This window comes from Pocillopora verrucosa, chromosome 3 (genome assembly GCF_036669915.1).
Source record: "Pocillopora verrucosa isolate sample1 chromosome 3, ASM3666991v2, whole genome shotgun sequence".
Taxonomy (NCBI): domain Eukaryota; kingdom Metazoa; phylum Cnidaria; class Anthozoa; order Scleractinia; family Pocilloporidae; genus Pocillopora; species Pocillopora verrucosa.
Window position 1 is genome coordinate 27,365,612 of NC_089314.1, and position 16,231 is coordinate 27,381,842.

At 37.5% G+C, this 16,231-nt stretch overlaps 2 protein-coding genes across 2 annotated transcripts in view; both read left to right on the top strand.

Moving 5' to 3' along the window:
- The first annotated feature begins 3 nt into the window (after positions 1–3).
- On the top strand, positions 4–6,133 carry LOC131798879 (ribosome-recycling factor, mitochondrial). Its single transcript, XM_059116550.2, has 6 exons — positions 4–161; positions 1,318–1,467; positions 2,651–2,772; positions 3,862–3,953; positions 4,328–4,487; positions 5,016–6,133. Exons 1-6 carry the CDS (start codon positions 56–58, stop codon positions 5,094–5,096), a joined length of 711 nt encoding a protein of 236 aa, XP_058972533.2. The 5' UTR covers positions 4–55; the 3' UTR covers positions 5,097–6,133.
- A 3,711-nt stretch (positions 6,134–9,844) lies between these two features.
- LOC131798953 (protocadherin-like protein) overlaps positions 9,845–16,231 on the top strand; it is a 29,116-nt gene continuing 22,729 nt past the window's right edge. The window contains exons 1-4 of the mRNA XM_059116617.2: positions 9,845–12,270; positions 13,170–13,827; positions 14,299–14,390; positions 14,840–15,285. Coding sequence (XP_058972600.2) covers positions 10,110–12,270; positions 13,170–13,827; positions 14,299–14,390; positions 14,840–15,285 — 3,357 coding nt within the window. The 5' untranslated portion in view covers positions 9,845–10,109. The remainder of the gene's footprint in view (positions 12,271–13,169; positions 13,828–14,298; positions 14,391–14,839; positions 15,286–16,231) is intronic.

The following is a 16,231-nucleotide window of genomic DNA, read 5'->3' on the forward strand; positions in this document are numbered from 1 at the left end:
CAATCGAGTCATCAAACTACACCGTTCAGTAGAGAGTCTATTCAGATTTCTTAAAATGAATTGCTCGATTGCATCCCGATTTTCAGCGACGTTGGGCGGGTGTGCGACTAGGACAACTTATTTAAGGATTACCTTGGTTCGATCTTATGCTGCGAAGAAAGGTAAGGGCCAATACCAGAGCCCATATAACTTCAGTGGCTGTCACGTGTACAGAATAAAATGAACTTGTCAAAATGAATTTTTACCTCTCCAGTTCTCAAGGAAGTGTAAGAGTCTACAGGAAGCTAGGAAAATGAAGATGTTTCTGTGCACAGCATAACCAGGCCTGATAGTGGATTGAGTCCCAATGAGTCACACCTCCTTTTTTAGTTTTCAGTGTGACAGAAAGAAGTATCTCAGCCAATCAGCCAATCACTGATGGCTATATACATGTGTCCAAGTGGTATGCAGTGGCCCAATGGTTGGTACAGTAGACTCTGGGTTGGGTGGGTTGGATTTCAGACCTGGCTGGGTCATTGTGTTGTGTTCTTGGGCAAAACACTTTACTCTCAAACTGCTCCTCTCCACTAGGAGTAGAAATGGGTATTGGTGAATTGTCAGGGAAGTCTGATGAAATGGCAGGGGTAGCTTTGCAGTGGACTGCCTTTCTATCCAGAGAGAGGCGGGGTGGGGGGGGGGGAAGTAATAGTGCTTTTAGTTTCTTCATTCTATGGGAACCAGGATAAGCTTGAGTTGGATGGACCTCTTGGCTAGGGTGTAGACTTTACCTTACCTTTACCCAAGGGGTTCAGGAGGTGACAGAGATTGGAGAATTCTCTGGCTGCCAGACAGAATTAACTACTGTGGTTGTTGGCTTGGAAAATGTAGTTGTTATAGCCAGCTATTATTATTTTATCTCTCAATTAGTATGTGTGCTATGATTGGTCAATTCAGCAAGCTAAAGTTTCTTTGAATTGAAATCTTCCCTCTATTTGCTCCCACAGATAGGATAAATACCTTACTAACCTTGTTTTCTTTGCCCTTTTGTAAGTTATAGAAGCTGTTTTTTTTCCGCTTGGATTTATGGCCTGCTTGCTTTGTGCTTGGGCCATAAATCTGAGTGGAAAACAAAACTTGGTCTGTAACTTACTGTGCAGACTTCAAACTTTGTTAGTACAAGGTATATGTAGCTGACTCTTCATTTTGACTCAACCTGATCTTTTCAAACACCCAGATTTACCTGATTTCACTGTTACAGCTAGTCAGCACTCATGCTCAGCTAATGTAATGAGCTTATAACTAACATGCAGAAATATTATCATTGATATTTCTCCACAGGAAAAAAGGCCAAGTCAGCTGCTGTTTCATTAGACTATGATTTAGCAGATGGGTTAGTTGATTTGGAAAAATTAAAATCAAACATGACAAGTACAGTGACAAGACTTCAACTTGAGTTTAAAGACAAAATAACTGTCAAAGTCAAACCTGGTAAGTCTAAGCTCAATTGTCTCAGACTCCTCTCCAATATATCTACATGTACAAATTCATTATGAATGACAAGTAATAGTGGAGCTCGCAGAGTGTAGCGCATAATTATAAAAAATGGTAGTAGTAACCTATCAAGCCAAAAAAATTTGGACTTATGACCACACGACCGTATGACCATATGACCGACTGTACAAGATGCTACTTTTAACATGCGTGGTCAACTGTACCACGGGCACGCCAACGCCACGGCTTTGTCCAGTAGTCCAGTGGTCAGTGCACTGGGCTCCGAGTTGGATGACCCGGGTTCTAGTCCTGGGTGGGGCAAGGCGTTGTGCCCTTGAGATGTGTGAGAAAAAAAATTCGAGCTCCACTTTTAGGCTTGGCTAAATCTATATATTATTTTCAATCTTAAATCCTTGAACTCCTAGAGGTACTTAACATTTAACTTTTTTCCATGATGTCCATACATTATCCATGAATCAGGTTATGAGAACACCAGGTGCATGCAGAAGTTGTTATCTTGATCTAACACCAAATTCTCATGACTAATTTGCAAGGAAATAGGTAGCAGCTGGAGGGTAGACTTAACAATCAGATCTATGGAGTTAAAGGCATAATTTAATAATAATTTAATAATTTAATAATAAGTTCTTATATAGCGCATTAAAATTGAACTCTATGCGCTTTACAATTACAAATTAACAAAATTTCGATAAAAATCCTATACATGCAATTCGCTACTCTATCTAAACTAATGAATTATTACGTGTTATGCATATGTTTGACAACGTACGATATCAAATAATCTGGTGGCTTAATTTTTGAAAAGATAAGTTTTCAATAAGCGTTTAAAGGAGTCAACAGATTCGGCGTTTTTTATGCATTCCAATAATATGCATTCCAATAATATTGGGAAGCACCGCATTACACCTTTTGATTACAAGCTGCAAGGAATAATCGAAAGAAACAAATTATGAGGCAGTATTACTGATATTTATCTGTCAATCTTGCTCTGCCAAACCCATTTAATTTTCAACCTAGCATTCTTGTATACCTGCCAGATATTATGTGGTAGGTAAGAGTCCTATTCCTGCTCAGGAGCAACACCACTGTTGAGTCAACTAATGCTCTGGAAATAAATTTTATGTTGAAGTAATGTGCTAGAGTTTCACTCTTTTGGCAGATGTACTTCACAAGTTAAAAGTGGAATCGGCAAATGGAAAAGAAAAGTTTTTGCTTGGTGAAGTTGCACAAATCAAACTTAATAACAGCATGTTCGTGGTGGACTTAAGTAGCTTACCAGAGGTAGGTAAAATATGTACAGGTGTAACTAGTACTTTATTTTTTCATCCACAAATGGTCAGTGTCTAGAAACCTTTCTATGAGGAAGAAAGGGCAATCCCATTACTATCATTAGAAGGTTACATGCTATAGAATTCCAGTCATTGGTCTTGAGAGAGAAATTTCCACTTCAGCAATTTGAATTGCGCTATTACTACACTTTAAAAATAGAAAGTTTCTCCCCTTCTTTCCTCCCCGCCCCTCTTCAGGCATGGGTAGCTTGTCAGCAGGGGTCTTCCTTCTTTCAGATTCTAAGTAATATAATGGATTGCAATAGTCTTAGTGGAATGTGGTAAAAACATGTAAGGTCAGCAATTTGGTAGATTAACACTGCTCCAGTTTTATGTAATTGTAAAATTTTTTGGCAAAAATGTCAAAGATCATGAAAATGAAAATTCCATCGTACATATGTGTGACCTGATTCCTCACTTGTTAAGTTCCTTTTGTTTAATGGCCCATTTCAGGCACTCAGTTAACCCCTTGATCCCTAAGAGTGACTAGCATTTAAATTCCCCTTACAATATTACCCCTGAAAAAAACATTAAGGTCATGAGAATAAAGGATATGATCACCAAATAAAGAAGCTCTTGATTATTCAATAAATTCTCCTTGTCAACACCTTAGGAAATGTATAGAGAACAGCATGGAGAATATGCTTAAAAGGTGAGGTAGTAACAGTGTTGTGAGAAAAGGGGAAAAAGTTTGGGTGTGATTGTGTAATGAACTACTGATACCTCCTCCTTTTCTTGCTCCATTGCTACTATCATGCTCTGTTTTACTAACTACACACTTTGAATAGGCTACATGCATATGTTTGATAATGTGCATTCAAGTTTAAATGCTGGTTATGATAGACCGCAAATCAATAATTAGGTTCCAGAGTCTAAAGCTAGTTTAGACAAGGACTCTCTTAAGAAACCTCCTAAGATGTTTATGTTTATTTGTTTGTGTTTTTTAGACCATCAATTGGAATATTAAAAAAAATGTATGATGGAACACCACAATGCTTTTTCATGATTAATATGGTATTTACAATTGATATTTCTCATTTAGCTTGTGCCTCAAGCTGCTGAAGCAATTAAAACATGGAATACAAATTTTGAGCCCACCATGTCTGGTCATGTGATATCTATACCCATTCCAAAGTAAGGCTTTTTTTAGCTGTACAGCATTCCTTTGATTTTTTTTAATGGAAATTGCTCTATTGTTTCCCTTTTACAGGAATCTCTATAAAAACTTATGTATTTGACTTTAAGCTTGGACAGATAGAGACCATTGCCCTCACAACCCCCCTCCCCAACAATTTTCTGGGTAGCTTAAAAAATGCTTAGGGAGGGGAGGGGAACTTGTGATGAACTGGCATCCCATCCAAGAGGAGTTGCAATACTCCTAATCCCTTCTTGAATCAGAAATAGGAATAGGCTCTTACTGGTTGGGCCATCTAGCTTGAGCACAGAATTTCCGTCACTTTTTTTTTATGGTAGGATATAGAAAATCAGTAACCCTTTTTCCTCTACAGAGTTACTCAGGAATACCGTGAAAACCTGGTCAAATTGGCCAAGTCAACAAGTGAACAATACAAACAAAGCATTCGAAAAATAAGACAGAAAGGAATGACTGACATTAGGAAAAACAAGAAAGGAAAATCAGAAGATGATGCAAGGATGGTGGAGAAAATGGTATGAACAATTTACTACAAAGTGAGACATAGTTGATGCTACACTGGTTTGCAGATTTAATAAATGTAACCGAAGAAGTTACAATTCATAGACCCAACGTTTCGACACTCCTGTCTAGTGCCTTCATCAGGGGTGATCTAAACGCTGCAACAAGAGGTCCTTTTATATGATCACTAATTAGCGGCCTTTTTTCTGACGAGGTGTGAATAGGCATCAGGAAGCAGACCGCCATCGTCACGATTTAAAGGACTGTTGCAGCGTTTAGATCACTCCTGATGAAGGCACTAGACAGGAGTGTCGAAACGTTGGGTCTATGAATTGTAATTTCTTCGGTTACATTCATTAAATCTGCAAACCAGTGTAGCATCAACTATGTCTGATTGTCCACCTGGTTGCCGTGTGAACTTTAATATATTTTACTACAAAGTGTTTTGCCTAATTTTCTGGGTTTTTTTTATCCCCATTTTTTGCCTGAATATTTTGATTTTGAAATAGCACATATTTTCTCTCATCTATTTCTTTGAACAGATTCAACAACTTACAGACCAGTTTTGTGGGGAAACAGACTTGCTCCTAGAAGAAAAAACTAATGAACTTTTGAGAAAGTGACTGTGGATATAAAATTTTTTTATATAATAAGAATCAAACATAGCATCAATACGGTATCTGACATGTCACTCTTACCTAAAGTGTCAATGCATCACATGACATGTTATGGAACTAATTTGCAACAATGGAGGCTGCTTTGTAGCAGATACAGGCTGTGTTCACACAACAAGGGAAGGGGAGGGTTTTTTTTTGCACAATAATATGCTTGGATATATTTGTCTGATTTTTAAATCTAAAAAACACTGATGAGTAACAGAGTCTTTTCCCTTGTGTTCTAATATCCCATTCTCAGTTTTTGCTTCAAATTTACTTATTATCTAAATAAAGTTGAGCCAGTTTGGGTCCTGACTGGATAAATGATGCTTTTTCAAATTGGTGTCATCTGCCCTTTGACTAATTAATATTCAAAAACTATGTTAAAAAATGAAAACTTTGGATTCATGTTAGTATCTGAGGAAATGTGCAACTACCCCTTCCCTAACCCAATATTAACTGGAACTTTTTATCAGTTGGCTGGTGTTGCATTAGGTGTGGGGTAGGTGCACAGTTGTCCCGGATGCAGACAGTGACCCAAAACTTTCATTAGATGGAAGTTTTCTGGCCATATATCTTACGGATGGGGAGGAGGAACTGCCAAAGAATAATTACTTCAAACCCTTGTGACAAGGTTTAAGATTTGAATAGGTAATAACATGATTTCAAGTGCAATTTGGTTTAAGTAACCACGAGTAAATTTTTGAAAGAAAACAAAATTACACAAGCATAGGGCTCTTTCTTTTCTGCACATTATTAGACGAATTGAGTATGTGCTGTACATATTGAATTCGTTGAATTGTCTAAATCGCAATGCGCCGTCGTCTAAGAAACTCGAAAACTAAGGTTAGATGAGGGCAAGAGAATATCAACTGTTAATTTTCTCTTGATAAGGACACGTAAACATAGATAAACTGTTACCGGGTTGTTATGAAGATCTGTCAACGGTTTCTGAGTATTTGATCACCATTAGATCAGCACAGGAATAAATAAATAAAATTGTGTCTTCTGAGTTTTGAGATACTTTCAGCACGAGAAGATAAAATCCGTATCCCTAAGCGGCCATGTAATATCCTCTACATATTCACAGATCATGAGCTTGATTTCATGAGGTCAGTTCAATCGCTCACAATGCTACAGTTAAGCAATCAGCATTTTTACTTTTTAAGAACCTTCGTCAAAGTTAGAGATATCTGTTTATTCAAATGTGTGTGGCATCGCTGACTTTCTGCGAGTTCCCGGGTATTTAGACGATCCTGCAGACGAGCCAAAATAAAAACAACGATTAGAAATACGTTCAGATATTCTGAGACGTTTGATTACTTCGACGGCTGACATAAATAAACTCTTGAACAAAAAAAGAGAGGCAGAATTACCTTTTAAACTTGTAAATTTTTGGAAAGGAGCAACAAGTTAAATTACCGGTACCGTTTGAAGCCATCGATCAATTGCCCTATGTTATTGTTTTTGCTATTACTTACTCTTTCAAAAATGTTCAAGATTGGTATTTTCACAAGTATTTCGTAAATTCGCCAAATTTTAGGTCTGTCGAAACGCTAACTCTTGAAAAGTCAGCTTTAGACTGACTCTCTGCGGTGGCCAATTTACTTTATCAACTTAATTGATAAAACCAAATCATCTTGAAATACCCCCACCGACGCAGCACCACAGTTTCCTTATTAAACTTTTTCCCTTTATGGATATATTTCGCAATGTCAAAGAATGTTCCTAAATATCTCAATAATTAAATCCTCTGATAAAAATATCTCTTTCCGCTTTGAAAATACAACTAGTTTGAATTATTAAGGCAAACATTTTCACGTTCTGGAAATGAAAAGGCATGTGAGAGACCGCTGAATTGAATTTATTTTTCACATTGAGAAAATTTTTTTCACGAAATAGCGAGGACACCACAACTTTCAGCTGAAATAGCTGCTGGGAATTTTCTCATGATTTCTTAATAATACCTTCGAAATGCCTCGAAAACTTCCGTTGCAACCGAAAGTATTAACAAATCTGAGCACAAAAGTATATTTATTTATATTTTAGCCTTGTAAGTTTTACTTATTGCTTTCAGAATTTCATTCAACATAATGAATTTGAATACTACATATTACACGCAATATTTAAGCGAAATTTCGATACAAATACTGAAGATTTTCGTCATCAAACATTCCTTGCCTTTCTCAGTTCCTTGGTAACTTTATTTAGCAAAATAAAACTTGGGAAGCACAAATTGAACGTTAGAATCATGTTTTTCCATCTACCAGACTCTTACACACTGTTAAGCGATACACCAGCCCATGTTGACAGCATCCGAACATTGTTATTATTAGAATTTCCGTTTTATTTATAACTTAGGAATTTCGTCGCGTCAGTTCGTGAGTACTTGTGTCACAGAGTTTGAAATATCTGGTTTCATACGCATATATATGAAGTAGAAGACAGATAGCAACAACAATTTGGCACATTTTTGATAGGGGTGACGCCTTTCAGTTACGATAGCAAGTATTGTAAACAAAGACGTTTTTCTTCTTTTTCAGAGCTCATTGTCTGTAAAACCTTCTTGCGAGAGGATGAAATAATTAAAATTATATTACACATTCTTATATGATCGGCGCGCTTATTAGTATAAAACGTTCCTTCAAAAACTATGACAATACTTTACACTATCTGAAAGTATTTTCAAAAGCAGCAATGCATAAATGATGAACATAAAACGTTCTCGCCATAAGATACTGATTGCTATAAGGCTATGTTTATTAGTGTTTGTCGTTCAAGCTTTATATCAATCCCTCTCGGCTTGTCGTGTCTTTAAGGTTTGTACAAATGTTTTTCGCGGCTAATCTTGTCCATGATTGAATCGCTTGAGTGCCGGACTAATCCAGTTCGGAATATGATACCCTTATTGGTATACCACACTCCACTGAAAAAAATTGATATTGTCCTCGGCGCTCTGAGTGAATTGATAACCGTGAGGAGTTAATAATCATTACTTCTGCTGCACGCAACTTTCAAGGTCGTTTTACAATTTCTAAGCTTATCACTGTGAGCCCAAAAACGATGAACCTGTAAGATGAGTTGGAAAAAAAAAAGACATTTCAGTGGCTTGTTAAGTCCAAGTGTATTTTATCTTATTAATCCACTCTACCCACCCATCCCTGCTGGTTACAAAAGGCTGTATAATTATTCAGACAAGGTTTCTCTCAGACGACTATTGCATTCATAAATACCAATTTCGCTGGATCTCAGCCAGGGAGATTATTTCCCACCGCTAGCAATACCTAAAAGACTGTTTCTTCACCTTGGAAACAATTGTACTTGTCTTCAGGTTGTAAAGCACCCATGTTGTTCCGTCAAATAGCAGTTCCAGTCGTTTTAAGCTTGTTTTTTCATTCCGCGTCAATTTATTTTCTTAAATTAAAAGTGACCATCATTTGCAAATGATTAAAAATTAATTTGTACTATCTAATTGAGTTTCGTAAGCTTGCTATCATAATATCCGTAATTTTTAAACTTTGCCTTGGTGTGAAACCACAGAAAGGGAGTAATCGAAAGAAAATGAAAATTTCTCTTTCGAGTGGGTGATTGGAAATCTCTTAAAAAGAACTCAGTAACAGAGAAGCACATCAACGGTAAAGAAAAAAGGGAAAACAAAAAGAATAGGGCAAATCTAGTTAATATTTAAAATTCGATGGGATTTGGCACGAATTGAACGCACGAAAAAGGAAATCGCTCCTAGGTGACAAAAGCTTATTAAAGTGCTGAATCTGGTCTAACGGTTTCCTCGATAAAATTCTTGAAAGACATTGAAATGTGAATCTCATCCATATATCTGCACAAAGAGCCGTTTTTCCACTGTTCAAAAAACTGAGTGTAAATATATTTCCCCCGTTATTTTGACATCAGAAGTAATAGTGGCTATTTCATCAGCAGATTTAAGGCTTCACTGAAGTCGTTTAAAAAATTCCGGTTCTCAGCGGCACATCAGAGGATCTGTACTGTTACCGTTACGACTTACTCGAATGAACTCAAGCGAGGGCGTGATTCGAGTGACAGGCACAAAGCACAGGCTGTGAATCACTCATGCTTAAATTAAACGCTTTGTTTCCGGAGTTTTCGATCTATTGTTTACAGCACCATCTTAACAATTGTTCGAGCTTTGTTTATGATCGTTAAATCTCTCTCTTATGTTTTGGCGTGGGAAAAATGTGTTGAATGTTGTTTTGCTAGTTGATGTGCCAGAGTAAGAAGTTGGATATTTCACCAGCTCTAGATATCAAGACAGAAGTTGTCTCAAAGCCAGAACATTATTTAGAGGTTTGGCTTGGAGATATGTGGGGAATGTAAAAAGACTGCTCTTTGCGTATGATAAACACCTTCATTAATGAATTCCCAGTTGTCTCAAAAGGTGAATTGATTGGCTGCCTTGAATCGGAAGTGGGTAGGGTTGGGCATATAACGTAACTGTTCGAGTACTTTACCAGAAAAGCAAATTTCTTTAGTTGCTTCAAATCTGTTGATTGTTTGACGCGGTTACATGGTACCTTAGCTTTGTTTTCGACATATGAACCCATGCTTAGATAGATCAGGATTACAAGTTTTAAAATCAGCTTGAATCCTCGCCACAATTACGAACTTTGAAGGGCATTCAGTATACCCCGCTAACATTCCTGGTCCGTGACTGTGTTGTTAATTTCGGTATGATGATTGACGTCCCTTTCATCAAACCGCTCTGATTGGTTAGTACATCGAACACCGCATTATTCACTGGCGTCGAGAACGAAAAACTTCTATCTTGTGGTCGTTTGACAAATAGTTTTTCGTTTTTTGCGAACAAACGATACCGATTCTTGCTGGAACTTGTGGAGATTCTGGTTTCTCCAATGTTTCGGTATCGATAATCACATCTGAAAGGGTCAAGAAATCAAGCATAGAGAGGTAGTCCGCGATATCGGGACGCAGGAATTGCAGTTAAGCATGCGAGACATCAGCGTGATCGTTAATTTTATTTTATTTTACTTCTGTTTATTACATACGGCTATCGCACAGTCCTTCGACTTTAGAGTTAATCTAGAGGAAGGCAAGGACGCAGGGCAGCCAGTGCATTCATTCCCTTCACCAGCGAGTAATGAAGTTTACACCTTTTTTCCGGCGCAAGATGCCGATTCAAAAGCTGCTCGAACCTTGTTTCAAATTTCTGAACAAGGGGTTGTGACAACAACAAAACCGATCGACTTCGAAATCGGCAAGAAAAACGTCTACGACTTGGTGGCTGTGCGGCGTGATCGAGGTGACAAGGAAGGAGGGGTTCCCTTAAGCATCCGAATCTCTATAACAGACACAAACAACTTCGGTCCCACTTTCCCTTCAAATTTGTATCATGGTAGAGTACAGGAAGATTCTCCAGTAGACACTATCGTGTTGGGTCTGGAAGACTGTTTTGCTGAAGACAGAGACACGGTGGGCAGCCTGACTTATTCTATAAGTGGCGGAAACGAGAAAGGGTACTTCAAGGCGGACAAAAGGACGGTTAGCGGCATTAGCCGCGTTTTTCTTGTTTTGAAAACTACAAATGTTAAGATTGTAAGGGACGTCAACGCACCTGAAATAACCTTAACCGTTCGTGCATTCGATGGTAAACGATTTGGAACTACTAAAGTGACCATAAATGTCCTCGATGTTAACAACAACAATCCAGTATTCGACACGGATAGCTACTCGGCCACTATCAACGAGGATACCCCTCTCATGACATCTGTATTGCGAGTTCGCGCTACCGACAAGGATGTTGGTACCAACGGAGGTATTTATTACTACATCAGCGGAGGTTCGCCATGGTTTTCTGTCGATGCTATCACAGGAGTTATGAAAGTGGTGGGTCAGCTACCCAATCAAGCAGTTGTCAACATGGAGGTTATTGCTCGAGACCGAGGTAGGGATGGGACAAGAACCGACAATGTAAATGTGAAGGTAAACATAAATCTTATTGCTGACTACCCCCCAGCTGACACAGCCAACCCAGGTGCAAATACGGCTCCAGTGTTTCCAGAAGGAAGTTACTCAGCAAATGTGCGTGAGGATTTCCCAGTTGATGCTGCCGTTCTTGTCATTCACGCAGTGGACCGTGATCCTCCAGGCCGAAATTCACGCATACGGTACCGCTTAAGTGGAGATAATGCTTTCCTAATCAATCAAAACAATGGTGTGGTTTCTTTGAGGAACAATTTAGATTTTTCATCAAAAAGTAGTTATGACCTTAATGTTATTGCTGAAGACGGAGCTCAAAGCCCCCTGAGTGCAACAGCTTCTTTGAAAATTACTGTACAGCAAGTGGACAAAAATCGCTTTGCACCAGAGTTTCAGGCTCCAAATAAATATCAGCGTGAAGCTTCAGTTCAAGAGAACAGAGCAATCAATACAAAAGTTGGTAGTTCTATCATTGCATCTGATTCTGATGGTAATCAAAGGCCCGAAGGTCAGGTTGTATACTCTATTGCATCTGGATCTGGCCTACCATATTTTAAAATTGATGAGAACACTGGTGATTTACGCTCTGTTGCTGTCCTTGACAGAGAAAAGCAATCTCAGTATAACCTGTTGATAGAGGCTCGTGATAAATCCCTTTATCCACTAAAATCTAACTTATACATGGTTATTACAGTCAATGGAGTGGAAGACAATAATCCTGACTTCTCTCAGCCTGTTTACTATGCTAAGGTACCAGGAAATGCCCCTGCAGGCACCTTTGTGACAGCCATCCATGCCATTGACCTAGATGGAGATCCAGTAACATACTCAATTGAAAATGCTGGAACTGTATTTGTTATCCAAACAAATTCTGGGGTGATCTCCACAAAAAGACCTCTAGATCCTGCCAATGAGGAGAGGAAATTTGTGCTTTCTGTCCGGGCCTCAGCTGCAAATAAGGATTCTCGTGCTCAAGTGATTGTTGAGGTTGTTAGTAAAGCAGACTCACCTCCAACCTTTGTTAATCTTCCATACAAGGCTACTGTGCCGGAAAATCTCGGACAGATTGATAGCCTGTTGTGTTTAGCTGCCAAGGATAGTCAAGGGAAATCTGTGAGGTACTCTCTTGCGAGTGATACTGGTGGAAAGTTTTCAGTGGAACAAGATTCTGGTAAGAATAACAATAAAAATGATAAGGAAATGCTATTAATTTTCAGTCAACTTTCTCTTAATGACTTTCCCATAGGTAGCCACTTTGTGAGTAACTGTTTTGTTTCTCAGTCTCTTCTTGGTGACTAGGACCACCATAAGGCCAGAAATTTTACAAACTCTTTTGCTTGATATTTCCAAAAAAGATACTACACTTAAGATTAAAGGAAATCACTATGTTACTCAGATTTTACAAACATCTGGTTTAAAGGGGAAAAAATAGATGAAAAGAGTACCAATGCATCTGTGTTGTGACAATGCAATTAGAAGTTTGTTAGGTAACCTTACTTGACATGCTGTAACAAGGAACAAAGTTAGAACAGCAAAAGAGGTATTACACAATAACCAAGAGCGAGTAAGCAAATGGTATACAGTCATATATTGCTTAGGAGAGAAGATGTTTTTGAACTTTGTCCATTTGCTTCAATTAACTGATAAGACAAGAAACAGAAATAACTAGACAAGTGGATTCATTCAGTTTTCGACTTTTTCTATTGACTTTTCTCTTGAATCACCATCTCTCTTAATCCTTTACCTCCTATGACTGCATGACTTAAACTCCTATTGATGCAGATTGCAGATAATAATCCTGGAAACTTGGGCTAATCCTTGACAAAGTGCAAACCATTTTTCCTGTAGTTTCAAGTTATTACTACTGGTATACCCAAAGTTATCCTTTTTCATGTTGTCTAAAATGATTGTTTAGTGTTCTTTCCTTTAAGAGGTTCTCATTTAGGCAAAATTAGTTACAAATACCCATTTTTACTTGTTTTATTGCAAGTTAACAAATATCAAAAAGCAGTCAACAGTTTGGTTGATACATTTCATGTGACCTTTCATGTTTTGTTTTTTTTTTTTCAGGTCGCCTTTCTGCTACTGGCTCTTTTGATTATGAGGTCTTTACAGGAGGAGTGTATCAAGTACAAGCTTCAAGTGGACCACAACAGATTGCTACAGAAAGAGTCACCATTACTGTCACAGACACAAAGGACCCACCCAAGTTTAGCAAGAGCAGCTACAAATTCGTTATAGATGAAGACACCAAAGCTGGCACTACGATTACAGTACCAAATCAAGATGGTTCATCTGGTGGATTAGTAATTGAAGATGCAGACACTCAAATAACAAATTTTTTGTGTACAATTGAGAACATACAGTCCCTAGATATAGAAAATCACTTCAAGATAAAATTAGTGACTAGCAACAACAACAAAAATGGTGAATGCAAACTAACAACTCAGTCACCGTTTGATCACTTTGACACTCCCAAATTTACATTTGAGGTGCGGGCTACTGATAAAAATTATCTCAACATGTATGCCTCAGCACAAGTTGAAGTTGAGATAAAGGACAAGAATAACAATTTCCCAGAGTTTTCACAACAAAATTACTTGGCTTCTGTGGACAAAAATTTTCCTGTGAGGAATTCAATCCTGAAAGTCACGGCAACAGATAGAGATTCTGGCTCATTTGGAGAAATCACATATGAGTTAACTCAAGATACTCAGGATAGAAACAGGTAGAGAAAAATTGCCTTCAATTGTTTTTGAACTCAGTTCATTGTTATAGTATTTTGGGGTTAACCACTTCCCTTTAGAATGAGTTTCCCCGCATCAGCACAATATAAAGCAAAATATTAATTAGAACCTCCCTCAGATCAGCACTTCCAGTTTAAATGTCCCTAGTTTCCTTCCATTGTATCAGGATCATGAAGGTGGAAAGCCTAGATGTTTTGAAAACACAATTCAGACTAGCCCATTTTTTTGGCCAAAATGAGAGAATCAATAATACACATTTCTGTATTTCTGTTGAAATTTCTATGTTCTGTACTTTTCAAGAGATATGCAAATTTTTAATGAAGCACTTTCATTGAATAAAGATTGTAACAATGACAAAAATTGAAAAATGCTGCAAAGTTTAAGAGAGTAGATACATTTAAAAATTCAATTTTTTTTATTTACTGGTGTGAGTATTCTTATTTCTTTTGCAGATTCAGTTTAGATTCTAACACTGGTGTGTTGTCCAGTGCAAGTTCATTGGCAGTGAAGACATACAATCTGAAAGTTCGGGCATCTGATAGGGGTAGGTGAAGAAATTCAGGAAATTGAGCTGTTCCTTTGACATACAGCAAGGTGTTGCATTCTTGGTACTAAGAAAAATAGCCATGACCCTATTTCTCATAATCATCAACATGTATCTGATCAAGTGTCAGGTGCAAATTTTGGTGGAAAGATTTAAATATAAAAAATTTCTCGCTCTTTCCCTCTATCTTGCAGTAGATAGCTATGACTAATTTTCAATTATAGGACAGGCTAATCTTTTGTATTGTGTAACAGTTATTAACAGGATCTTGTGTCAGACAATGCAAAGATGATCAGGAGTTGAACAAGGCAATTTAAAATTGTCTCTTTGATATTTTGCATAAGTACCCATTTAAAGATACTCTCTTCAATTGCTATTTCTGACCAGTTGGATATGATCTGGAACAAAAATTAGGCTGATGCTATGTTTTCCATTTTTTTTTTTTTCAGCTCAATCTGGTAATGTTAAAAGGAAGGAAGTTACAGTAGCTGTTCATGTCTATGCTCCTGGAACAGCATTTGTCCAGTTTGATCCAACAAGTTACTCTAAAGATATTGCAGAAGATGCAGCAAAAGAAACTCTTGTATTCACAGTAACAGCCAAGGGACCAAGTCCTATTAAATATTCTATTGTTGGTGGCAATGTAAACAATGCCTTTAAAATTGCGCAGAATGGACAAGTCCGAGTGGCAAATACTCTTGATCGTGAGACACAGGCAACATATAAACTGGTGATTCGTGCTGTTGTAGGTAGCACTACATTGGGTTCAGAGGTGACCACTACCATCAATGTGCTAGATGTGAATGATGTTGTACCAAAAATAACATTCATGGATGCTGAACCTAAAGTTGTTGCAATTGAAGACTTCTCACCCAAAGGAAGCTTTGTGATAAAGGTAAGTTATTATCCACTAGCAATAGCAAGGATTTTAAAAATGTTAAGGGCAAAGTAAAAATTGTCTCAGGCTTTCTCCAGGTTAAATTTTTTTTTTTTAGATTGTAGCAGCCAGCACTTTTCTGTCTTCAACACATGTAGTCGTTGTATAACATTTATTTAGAACTCAAGATAATTTTTAATTGTAAATCGTTTAAGAATGTTATCAGTGAGTGGAAAACAAAGGGTTTGACAGGAGCTTTTCCAGTCTGTTTTGGATTTGTTGCTTTCTTTATCTGCCCAAAGTGATCAAAATGGAACTTCTTCCTATAATACTCTATCCATACATAATCCAGTGAACAGGTAATGAGAATACTCAAAGTTATCAGGCAGAAGTTGTTATTTTGATCTAACACCAAATTCTTGTACCTAATTTACAAGGAAATGCTTTGCAGTACCAATCAGATATTGGAAGTTAAATGCTTGAGATAACAAAAGTAATTGTACAAACAATTAACTAGTAACACGAAAAGATTTGACTGATGCATCCATGAGAATCATAAATGGTGCAAGTTATTGAAGTTGAATTATTGTAAGATTAGAAAATGATCATGTGTTGATTCCTCATGCCAGCCAGGGTTGAATAACATGTTGTGAGAGTTAGCAAGGATTGGAGTTTCTGAGGATAGAGTTATAGTAGATGTACAGTGCATGGAAAATTGAGTTGAAATCAATTTTTGGTTGAGTTAGTTTTCAGTTCAGTTTTCAGGAGTCAACTGAAACTGTATTAAAAAAAAAGGCTTTTAGTCCTGGAAAGTGGTGGTGCATTGTTTTTGTTCTCTGGCACTATGGTCTGTGCATGTATGTTCATACAATGAATAGAAAGGAATCAATTCCATCCTTTCAATTTGTGAAGTGTATATTTTTAAATATAATTTGTGACCAGAGGCCATGAACAGTCATGTTAC

Coding starts and splice junctions, on each gene's coding strand:
- LOC131798879 (XM_059116550.2), top strand. CDS start 56: ATGAATTGCTCGATTGCATCCCGATTTTCAGCGACGTTGGGCGGGTGT. Junction 2,773..3,861: donor ACTTAAGTAGCTTACCAGAG/GTAGGTAAAATA, acceptor TTTCTCATTTAG/CTTGTGCCTCAAGCTGCTGA. Junction 4,488..5,015: donor CAAGGATGGTGGAGAAAATG/GTATGAACAATT, acceptor TTCTTTGAACAG/ATTCAACAACTTACAGACCA.